Here is a 12,032-nt window from a genome sequence, read left to right on the forward strand (position 1 = left end):
TTCCAGCAAGAGCCATTATGGGACTGCTTCCAGCAAGTTAGTTCAACACTGAAGATCTTGATTAATGGAGAAATTTAAAGTGCCTGTGTACAGTTTGACCACTATCTAAGATATAAAACCGTGTCGCCGGGGTACATTCCTGCTAAACAGTGTTTTGCACAAAGGGGTTATAGAAAATGAATACCAGGGGCAGTACGAGGATGGACGACGGTAAGCTCCGGATTCGCTGGACAAACCCGGATATTTTTGTAACCGCAAATCACCATGAAACTGGTGAAACCACTCAACGAATAGCCCGCGCCAGTCGCGCACGAGGGGAGGCTCTCCCCTTCGTGTGTTCCCCTTGCGCGGCCTTTAAGAGAATTAACCGGTGCCTACGCAGGCTACTCAACGCAACGGTGTTCTGTCGCACTTTGTAATGCCTGCCACACTTTGTAATAAAATTAAATAGGGTTACGACGACGACGGTAGTAAAAACATCACCAAAAAAATGAATTTGCGTCTTTTCAAACTTCATCGCGTCTATTTGGAACCGCTCTATTCGTCAAATGTAGGCGTCTTTTCCTGGAGTTGAATTCTTAAGGGCTATATCCATGTTCAAATAGAGGAAGGAACATCTCTCGTCGTATGTCCACGTCCTCCATAAAACGTCGCATTGGGAGTTCACGTCGTAGTCGTGCAGCGGACGTCAAAGAAATGTACTAAAGAGCGTGATTCACGGCAGAGCTGTTGTTTTGATCATAAAACCAATTGTTTTTTGACGTTGTTGATGTCGTCTCCGTCGTAGTTGCTTAAGGTCCCTTATAAGTACCATCATCGACGACAACAACAATAATAACAATTATAATAGTAATAATAATGATGATGATGATGATAGCATTACACTGAACGGTTTTTAGCACCAGTTTCTCAAGTGGGGGCGTAGGAAAGTGGTCACATCAACTGCGGCCTTCCGGCTTCAAGATCTTTGAAGGGAAGTAGTACAACTCTTTCTAGGCGGACGACCTAGATAGATACCTAGATAGTGTCCATAACAGCGAGAGTCCGTAATAATGGGAGTTTGTGTTGGAATTTAGCTGCTATCTGTATTATCGAGATGTCCATAAAAGTAAGGTGTCCGTCAGGCGGAAGTTGATTTGTACGCACTGTATAAGTAAAATATTTTGAAAGTTTTACTAGTAGCACGGGCAACGAAGAAATCTGGTTTTATTACTTGCGGGGATATGACAAGAGATATAACGAGATTTTAGTGTTTTATATATTGATATATCATAATATTTTGTTTATATTAATTTTTTTATAAAACCAAAAAACACAAACTCAGAGCACAACACGGTGCATTAAAACTTTCTTTAAAAAATTGCATATCATTTGCCCACGTCATTGTGCCACGATGGCTAAAAATAGGCTAACCTGAGATCAGGCCCAATTTTGGCGGTTCTCATACATTCTCTCTAAAGGCTACCGCTAAAATTGAGTTCATAGAGCCTGACCTCAGATTACTAATAGGCCCTTTGCAGCTAGCCATTCACGTGGTACAAAACCGCCACGCTGGAGAGCAAAGTCGCACTGGGACAAGACAAACAAAAGACATACATTATTTTAAATTGTAATTTTCTTTGTTTGTCATGTCCCAGTGCGACGTTTGCTCTCTAGCACGGCGGTTTTGTGCCACGTGAATAGCTAGCTGCAAAGATTCATAAAAGGGGGGGGGGGCGATCATCCAGACCCTTAAATAAAGGGGGGGCGGTTTCCCCTCAATTTTTTTTCCGCCCTTCGGGCCTCAGTTTGGTCTAAAAATAAGGGGGGCGGCCCCCGGGCCCCTCCCCTGGAGCCGCCACTGGTTACGTGTATTCTCCTAACTACCTAGGCGCAACGTCTGAATGTACATGTACATGTAAAAAAAAAGTCAAAAAAAAAAAGGAAAAAAAAGGAGAGAGAGAAAAGAATTAAATATTCTAAGCTACAGAGTACAATTAATCATTGAAATGTCCAATGAGGTTCAGGCGAATTTGTTGTAATTTCCTTTTATGAATCTAGAGTTCCCAAATTAGAAGGCTGGAACAAAGGCTTCCTTAGTTTTCTATTCGTGAAGTATTTTTGTTGATTTACATAACCATTTGTCCAAATCCATCTGTAAGACACCTCTTAGTAAGAGAGTCTTTGTTGACTCCCTTCTGAGCAAAATTTGCAGGAGAACGTAATAGAAGATAAAATTTCTACCATTAATCATTAATTGAAAATGGCCATTTGATTATGAGGCTATGAGTGCATAAATCTTTTCTGCTTCCATTTGTAATGTACGTCATGATCAATTCACAATAAACTTCTAGTGTGACAGAGGAAGACACCGGAAAGCGTAAGGTTCAAAACCTAATTTTTAGCGCGCATGCATTGTAGATACAGGCCATTGCTTTATATGAACTTCATAACTGCAAATTTCTCCTGCTGACAAACTGAAAAGCTGTTGTCTTTAATTGAAGTTCAATCTATTAGTTTTGCTTATCGCAGGGGTAATAACTCATGCACTTGTTAATTGGAAATTGCGCGAGAGCTCAAAATTGGGAAATTCATGTAGTAGAACGTCGAGGAAAACAATGTTTTTTATTTCAATTTATTGATTTTCGTCTCTTTTTGTTTTGCTTCGATTTTTTGGGGGGCTTTTGTGATAGAACCTCATTAAGATATTTCTTACTGTCAAGGGAGATAAAACGTTGCCAGGGATAATAACTGCTCGAGACCGGAATGATGATAAAGGACTGGACCAGTACTTCTGACTGAAAAATAAGTTTGTCAAGAGCTCATTTCAGAATATATGACCAGTTTTCAGACATATAAAGTTTTATGTTGCAAGATAGTCCTCCCTTAGCGACAACGAATTACCAACACATATCTCATATATTCCCACGTGGGTAAATTAAAATAATTTCAAGATTTCATTTGAGGAACACCCTACAATACTTATAGAAACACTGAAACAAAGAAAGGCTTCGTTCGAATAGGAACACCTTAGGATTTCGTTGATAGACTGAATGTTGACGAAATATTCAGTGAACTACATATATACGTGCACTTAAAAAGGTCCGAGAAGATCTCCAGGTTTTATGCATGAAACATTTGTCAATTATTTCAATTCGTGACATCTATGTGTGAAGAACCAGCCAATATCACTTTCGGCAGGTACTAGGTACACAAAAAACGTTCAATCTTTACATAAGAATACATTGGTTTGTTGATTTAAATATTTTATGAGTGAATTCAATATTTATTGCTCATACAGTGTTAGGAAAGGTGCTTGAGGCCAAACGGTGGGAAAAATAAAACCTGACACAGGAAGAGTTTTACAATTACAAAAATAGATAAGTTTTTTAAACACCACTTTCAAAACGACAAATTCTATCCCTCTCCGCTAGAAATTCTTCCCGTGCAAAGAGAGGTTTGCTATTTGAAAAGAACAGGTATTCAAGTGCGTTACTGAACTCACTCTGTTTTTCAAGGCTTTATTTTCAAAATCAAAATGTAAAATACAGCGGAACTCAAAGTTCAACCAGCTGACACTAATTACTACTGAAATTTCATTGGCATTCTCGCAATAATACTCACATGAATACAATTCTAGAGGATATGTGCATTCACTGCAGCATCAACTTCCGCTGGATTTATTTGCAGAAGCTCGCGTAAAGCCATCTTATTTTTCAAGTTCAATTTTAAATTTTTCCAAGCGAGCAAATGCGACGGCCTACGGCCATAACCGTATGTTACATATGACTTCACCCTTCGTTTACTCTTTAGAATAAACAGACATTATTTCGAAGTCCCTGATTGTTTCAGAGACATTCTGCGTCCTTGCTCTGGTCGCAAACGTTGCATATTCGGTTTTTAGAGTTTTTGTCCTTTCATTCTGGTCATCAGCCATATTCATCAAAGACGCTTCGCGATTCTTAAATAATTTACTTGTCAACGGACTTAAAAAACGGAAAACAACGCGCCGTATTTCTCGATTACGCCAACAGTAAATCATTGGATTCAGGGAACTGTTTAGAAAAATCAGATTTTCAGCCCAGGGGTAGAAACTGTATAGTAATTCAGGTGAATCACCTTTGATCGTGCGAATAAGAAGAATAACCATTCCTGGTGTGTAGCAAATTAACAGAGCTCCGAATATGCACGCCATGGTCTTTGCAAGTTTAGTTTCGCGTGCAACACCAGGAGCAAGAGGGTCATAGTTTTGCTGTTCTGTAATAATTCGCCGATGATGCCTCCTTGCTTCGCGAAATATGAAGAAGTAGATAAATCCTGTAATAGCATAACATGATCCAATCACAGCAAAGCATATCAGATACACAAAACGGTTTGGTATTCCAGCGAAGCGCATACAAGTTAGAGTGATCCAAGCTAACCACACACCACCTATAACGCTCAAAACGCGAGCTTTTGTCACCAGTCTCATATAGTTTAACGGAGAGAAGATTGCAACGTATCTTTCGCAGCTTATCAAAGTAAGGTTAAGAAAAGACGCGCCCGTACACAATAAAGCCATTGTGAGATATGCAACCCAGACTTCACAGTTATCAATCCCGGTTAAAGCAAGAGATTGCCGTGTGATATACAGCGGTTCTACCACACTACCAACCAATAAATCTGTAAATGACAGACTGACTAGAAACAGATTCGCGTAGGTTCGGAGTTCACGCGTTCTTGCAAAGGCCAAGATAAATAACGTATTGCACGAAACAGCAGTTGTCAAGCCTATTGCACTGATAATACAGGTAACAACTGCCGTCAGCCAGGCTGACATGGTGTGTGGGAAAGGAATCACAGCTTGAAAATTGCAATTGACCACATCCATTTCTTCTCTAAAAGTGGAAGAACTATTAAGGGTAGACATTCTTTTTTAACCTTTAGAGGTAAATGGCTGATGTGTCGCGTTGTTCTTTTTTGTTTCGACCTACCCCAACGACGTCCACTTGCTTGTGAACAACTGACTGTCAACGACAAAGCAAATACGATACAAAGACCTCCGAGCAAGAATGAATAAACCTCGCGGGCGCGACTTTGACGTAATTAGTTGACATGGGTCCTTTTGAAAACGCCCAATATACAGTTGTTCCTTTGGCTTCTAAAAAAGGGAAAACTGGCATAAACCTCTGAATCAAAAGAGATCAAGAAATAAATAGAGCGAGTTGAAAAAATGACCTTATTGTACTTTGTGGAGACAATTATGGAAGAAACACCCAATAAATATACACCATCACGGTGTTTTGCACATATAAACATTAAGAAGCAAAGTTTGAGTTGTCAAGTGACCAATGCAAATTTCAGTGCCAACAAAAACACAATTGATTTTAATGAGAGTTTTTGACACTGGTTCAATGAAGAAATTTTACTGATGACAAGCACTGAGTAGATGCGTACTTGCAATAGAATAGCCGGAAGAGTTCTAACATTGAAATGGAAAAAAAAGATAAGAAAACAGGACATTAACATAAGGCAAAACAGTCGGTTTTTCCTCAAAATCGGTTTAGCGTAGTGTAAGGCTAGCGTAAGAGTCTTACACCTTCGCGCGAGCCTTTCGCGCGTTCTTGAATACGCAAAACTACTGACTGTTTTGCAGTCTTTATTAGGACGTTAAAAAAATATGGGTTGATAAGAAAAAGAAATTTATCCCGGCAATGTTTAAATTCTTGGTTCGCAACCACCTGACAAGGTAGCCATGTTAGTTGGCTAAACAATCCTTTATTTCGCAGAATTTACAATGAAAAAAGTGTACAGTTCCTAGAGGAGAGAAAGGCTTTTGTTCCTGTGTACCAACAGGGCTGCAAACCAGCAATATATATTTTTTAAATAATTATAGTGAGTATTTTTATCACAATTTTTTAAAGTGCACCAGTATAAAATCTAATGAGACGTGGCAAAGATTCAAGGAGATAATAAAAAGTAAATATTCATTGTTACGAAAGAAATTTCTAAGTTAACTTAAGGTTATTAGCCTGGATAAGAATATATTTGATAGATATAGTTTTAAAGCTAGCGCTATATGAAAACACACTTCCCGCCGGTTCTCAAGTGCCTGTTGTTTCTTTTTTACATAGGACTTTGACTTTAGTAGCCCAGAGTACCCCTGGTGAACATGTTGTGCATCATTACCCACTCTCTTACGCAAAATCTCAGGACATGAAATCGCTTCCACCGTATAGTGGTGATAAAACACTCTTAGTCAAGCTTATCTAAAACTGCAGTTCAACCTCGCCATAACGGCTACCTTGGAGACAGAAGAGAGCGACCGTTGTACAGAAGTGGCCGTTTTCGAGAGGTTTAAACAAGAGTCAGTGCTTGAACTGTCCGCCAAGAAAAAGTGGCCGTTGTGGAGAGGTGGCAGTACAACAGATTCGGCGACCGGTCAGAGACCAGTCGAACCACCAAATGAGAAATGCAACATTGTTCACTGATCGAAAAACTCAGACTGAAATCTTCAAACGAACCAAAGAGCTTTTTCATTTACGTCATGACGACCTTTCCGGAATTTTTAGCATAATGGAAAGTACCCCTTGAGTTTAAGACTTGTGTATGTTTGGTTAAGACTTGGCACTTCTTAAGTTCATGCGGAGAAACACGCATTTCAAATGCATAGAGGGACGAGCATTTTCCAATTCAAGCCAACTGTATGCTTACTACCAAGGCGGAGAAGATGGTCCTTTATCATCATCTTGTCACCATGTATTAGGTGCCCTGGAACTTAACCTTAGCTACGACCGGGAAGATCAAAGCATTGGTTTATTAAATATGTAGAGTAAATATATACTGTTAAAGAAGAAAATACGAAATATACTCTTCAGTTTTAAGAGCGAAACAGTGATGAAAACACCGGTGAGATTGTTCCTTTAAAAAATAGCTTCACGGTATCGATCAATGTCGGTTAGCTTAGTTATACCCTGACTCAAATATTTAAGAATTTTAAATAAAACAGAAAAAGGACATTGTTGTTTCACAAAGCATATTCCCTTATGGTGCTTCTTTTATGTATCGTTGTTTATTTATTGAAAATGATTTTTTCATTTCACTGTACAAAGCAACCGTGGACACACAGCCTGCGATGTTTTCGCAGGCTAACACACAGTGAACCTCGGAAAGTTAATTTTGATTCCATTTATCTTCATGTGTTCTTCCTTTAGAGTTATATTTTTCGGGACATTAAACGTTAATAATTATCGAGGAATAGCCGCACGTCGAATAAGTATAGTGTTGCACAAAAAATCCTGTTCATCAAGAAACGCCGCATCCCATCTCTTGCAACTCTCTTCACATATCCAGTTAATCTTTAGAGCAGATGGATAGCACTTCAAGGTCGTTGATCGTTTCCTTAGAGTTTTGAGGCCCTACCCTGATCGCAAATGTTGCATGTTCAGTTTTTGGAGTTTTCGATCTTCCTTCTTGACAATTAGCCTTATTCATCAAAGACCCTTCACGATTCTTAAATAATTTACTTGTCAACGGACTTAAAAAACAGAAAACAACGCGCCGTATTTCTCGATTACGCCAACAGTAAATCATTGGATTCAGGGAACTGTTTAGAAAAATCAGATTTTCAGCCCAGGGGTAGAAACTGTATAGTAATTCAGGTGAATCACCTTTGATCGTGCGAATAAGAAGAATAACCATTCCTGGTGTGTAGCAAATTAACAGAGCTCCGAATATGTACGCCATGGTCTTTGCAAGTTTGGTCTCGCGTGCTACACCAGGAGCAAGAGGGTCATAGTTTTGCTGTTCTGTAACAATTCGCCGATGATGCCTCCTTGCTTCGCGAAATATGAAGAAGTAGATAAATCCTGTAATAGCATAACATGATCCAATCACAGCAAAGCATATCAGATACACAAAACGGTTTGGTATTCCAGCGAAGCGCATACAAGTTAGAGTGATCCAAGCTAACCACACACCACCGATAATGCTTAAAACGCGAGCTTTTGTCACCAGTCTCATATAGTTTAACGGAGAGAAGATTGCAACGTATCTTTCGCAGCTTATCAAAGTAAGGTTAAGAAAAGACGCGCCCGTACACAATAAAGCCATTGTGAGATATGCAACCCAGACTTCACAGTTATCAATCCCGGTTAAAGCAAGAGATTGCCGTGTGATATACAGCGGTTCCACCACACTACCAACCAATAAATCTGTAAATGACAGACTGACTAGAAACAGATTCGCGTAGGTTCGGAGTTCGCGCGTTCTTGCAAAGGCCAAGATAAATAATGTATTGCACGAAACAGCAGTTGTCAAGCCTATTGCACTGATAATACAGGTAACAAATGCCGTCAGCCGGGCTGACATGGTGTGTGGGAAAGGAATCACAGCTTGAAAATTGCAATTGACCACATCCATTTCTTCTCTAAATGTGGAAGAACTGTTAAGGGGGGACATTCTATCTGCGACGCAAATAGAATAAAAGAATGTTTCTGTGTAGTGAGTTCTTCCCAATAACGTTTTGATTTTACGCTTCTTGCATCTGATTGTACAAAACTGATGCTCAGCGTTGAAACTCACCAGAAAAACCAGCTTTTGCACGCGGATGGGACAATGACAAAAATGGTTGACATCCTTTCATGGAAAGCACATTCGTTGATTGTTCCTTCGGTGTTTAAACAGAGCCAAACTAGTGCAAATCATAGCAAAGCATGATTTAAAGAATGCATCATTTTACAATAACAACACGGCCACGAATAAGAATACAGTCATTCACCATAGTGTGTCGGTCAAGATGTAAACAGCTGCGCTAGCGGGTGTGATGGCTACATTGCTTGCTTTTCATTACGTCGACGTGTATGAACAACTAAACAAAACAAAGTGACGAGCGAATTGATAATTTAGTTGCCCTCGATGATTTATAACTAACCTTCGATTTATAGCGTTTCTATTGCCATTATTTTCTAGACTATTTAATTTGGGACAGTGTGTAAATGACATCGTCCTTTTTTTGGTCAAAGAACATCATTTTTTTAATATGTATCCTTCTTTATCTTGACAAAAGCGATTAAACACGGGTCGAGAAAAGCAATTTCCACCACGAGTAATAATTTTGTTCAGACAGATACATAATTAAAAAATTACAGACCAAAGGCAGAGCAAGGAAATAATCATTTTCTTTTTCAAGAGAAATGGTAGGATGTCAAGAAAAAAAACAGAAATCCAATAAATGTCGTCTATGTACTGACATCAAACTGAACTGAAATAATACAGCTTCTATTTCCATTTAGACACCCTTGTCACTGCAGCGAGACGAAATTTCCCCGACTTAATAAGCTAAATTACAATTAGCTAAGGCAAAGTCGCCGACTGTTTATGACATTTTGGATATGTAAGCATGAAATTGACGGTCTTAAAGCAAAATTGGTGATGAATCACGACCATCAATGCCAGTCCACGGAACAGAGGAATAAAGAAAGCTTTTAGCCTTTTGGTATAAGATAATTACTTTTATATTAATAATTTCGTACTCGAGAAAAGGTGAATGGCTCATGAAGAGCATTATTTAATTAAAGTTACGTTACCAAAGATTATTTTAAGCATCAATTCAAGGAAAGGCAGGAGAGAGTTTTTTCGAAGAAATATGGCAATTTTTTGTATTTCATCTCCAAGTGCCTTAAAACACACCTGTCTAATACACTATTTTCAGCAAATATTTCAACGCGAGAGATAGAAAACAACGAAGAAAAAGATAAACTCATGATATTTCCTTAAACCCATCAATTGCACTACTCAAAAAATACATCGTTTATAAATATCTTGGAGATAAACCACTTCCGGAGCTTTTATGTTGTCCGATTGTTATCCACGCCGTTACGCTAAGGATTTAATTAAAGCCCGAGGCCAAAATATTCGGTCTTGTAAGCGTAACATTTTCATTTTAAAGACATCATCAGTGCTATCAGATGTTGACGCCAGTCGTGTAGTCTGAATAAGGCCCAAAAAAGGTACGGACAAATCGCAGCCACAATCTTGGCAGAATCACTTTTTTAAAGAGAATCGTAGAGCGATAACAGCTAACTTGAATGAATTCCATACTTCCGATATTTCGTCTGTGTATTTATATTTTTGTGCAAAAAAGACCATATTGAAAGGCGCGGATCTTGAATCGTGCGCGACTCTTCCATTAACAAATTAAAGTCAAGTGATCGATAACTAACTAGGGTAAAGATAGCCAATTATTGTTTTAACAGGGCGACATACGTGCCTCGAGGCACGCTGCTACTCCGTCTACCTCTTACACTGGGATTCACATAATTCACAACCGAAACTTGTATATCACATTATCAGTTTACACTCTATATCCTTGACCCTGAAAGGAGTTTTCTTTTACTCCGAGAAAGAAACTAAGAATCACTTTTAAGGCAAACGGCAAGTGTCGCATTCATTGTCAGCGCAATATCTTAAATTAAGCAATCAGCAGATAAAAACTGTGCCAAATACTAAACAATTATTGGATGAGGTTTTGATGATATCCGGAAAAATCAAGGTCGAGGTAAATGTTATCAGCCGAGCCGAAGGCCCAGGCTGATAACACTTACCGAGACCTTGATTGTTTAGGATATCACAAAAACCGAATCTAATAATTGTTTTTATTATACATTGTATTGAAGAAAATAACGACAAACACACCGTCGCAAATTGTTAGTGGAAATCATGCACTGCGCGCGCAACCTACAGATTATCAGTTATCTGATAGCAGATAACCAAGAGAGGATAAACGGGACAGAGAAGGCATCCCCCATACACACCCTATTCCATAGGTAATTCGTCTGAGTTATTTTTAGAATCGGGATAGAGTTACCTCGCGCGCTGCGTGGATGTTTCGTGGAGTTTTCGCATGCCTAAACGCCGTGTAAAACATGTCGGGCGAAAAGCAATGAAAGCGTAAAGAGATCGAGAGCATTCCTGAATATTGAAGCGAAATGAGTCGCCGCTCACCTGGGAAAAGGGAATCGCTGGACTCTGACAACCCGTGAAATCAGTTTAACTCGACGTTGTCGTAACCTCAGTGCTTTAATAAAATTAGAAATTTCGCCGGTCTATTGAAACCGGTCGTTTATACAATAAAGCAAGTAGGACGCCAAGTGTTATTTTCGTTGAATAATAAAAGACTAATAAAAGAATAAATTATCAAACCAGAAATTGCTCTCTTCAAACTGTAAATTATAAATGATCCTGAGAGAATATTCACTGTGTTAAGGATTTCCCTGCTGTACTGTTAGCTCTATACAAAAGAGGAAGGGCGATTCTTTTTTAATTTCCGTTTCGCTGACACTGCTTTAGCAGAAATCTCTCTTTAGTCGTTTTCGTCGACAAAACGAATAGCAATAGCGCTCTCCGCGTCTTTCGCCATTTTTTTCAGCGTCAATTCTTGAAGGACGCGTGGCTCTGAGCGTAGGTCATCCACGCGGAACACATTCCCGCCGTGTGATTGGCTGTTGTCTAATCCCCCTCGGAATCTGTGGTCTTAAAAATAACTCGAGACGAATTACCTATGGAATAGGGTGTGTATTGGGGATGCCGTCTCTGTCCCCTTTATCCTCTCTTGAGATAACTAACTAATCTGTAGGTTGCCCTGATTTCAAAAATTCGTTGTAAGCTCTTAGCCAATGAGAAGACAGATAATGAGTACAATGTATAATAATAATAATGATAATAATAATAATACTTATTATGTGTAGATATTATGAATAATAAACGACAAGTAGAGGGAGAACTTGGTCAAGTGGTAAAAATTGACATTTGCCGATTTTCCGTTAACGTGAATCTCTCCAATGTGTCATAAGATAGCTATGAGAGGTCATTCATTTAACGAGCCGGATATTGTCGAGTTAAAAGCACCGATCACTAGCCTCCAGTAAAGACCTATGCTCGGAGAGTGTAAAACAGTATTTTCCATGCTTTGTTATTTTGCACTTGAGAAGAGGAAGACTTTGGGGTCAAAGAACGTGAGAGAAAAAGCGTGGGCGTGGCCGAGAGAAGAACTGGGGAGAAAAGGGTTGGACACA

General features: G+C 39.1%; 2 protein-coding genes across 2 annotated transcripts; both read right to left on the minus strand.

The window, feature by feature from the left end:
- Nucleotides 1–3,484: 3,484 nt before the first annotated feature.
- On the minus strand, nucleotides 3,485–4,959 carry LOC140921695 (beta-1 adrenergic receptor-like). Its single transcript, XM_073371705.1, has one exon. The coding sequence runs from the start codon at nucleotides 4,886–4,888 to the stop codon at nucleotides 3,782–3,784; it is 1,107 nt and encodes a 368-aa protein (XP_073227806.1). The 5' UTR covers nucleotides 4,889–4,959; the 3' UTR covers nucleotides 3,485–3,781.
- Nucleotides 4,960–5,627: 668 nt separating this feature from the next.
- LOC140921567 (histamine H2 receptor-like) lies at nucleotides 5,628–8,552 on the minus strand. Its single transcript, XM_073371568.1, has one exon. The coding sequence runs from the start codon at nucleotides 8,416–8,418 to the stop codon at nucleotides 7,312–7,314; it is 1,107 nt and encodes a 368-aa protein (XP_073227669.1). The 5' UTR covers nucleotides 8,419–8,552; the 3' UTR covers nucleotides 5,628–7,311.
- Between the last annotated feature and the right edge of the window lie 3,480 nt (nucleotides 8,553–12,032).

This window comes from Porites lutea, chromosome 12 (assembly GCF_958299795.1).
Source record: "Porites lutea chromosome 12, jaPorLute2.1, whole genome shotgun sequence".
Taxonomy (NCBI): Eukaryota; Metazoa; Cnidaria; class Anthozoa; order Scleractinia; family Poritidae; genus Porites; species Porites lutea.

Excerpts from the sequence above, each read along its gene's own strand:
- LOC140921567 (XM_073371568.1), bottom strand. The coding sequence starts at position 8,418 with ATGTCCCCCCTTAACAGTTCTTCCACATTTAGAGAAGAAATGGATGTG.
- LOC140921695 (XM_073371705.1), bottom strand. The coding sequence starts at position 4,888 with ATGTCTACCCTTAATAGTTCTTCCACTTTTAGAGAAGAAATGGATGTG.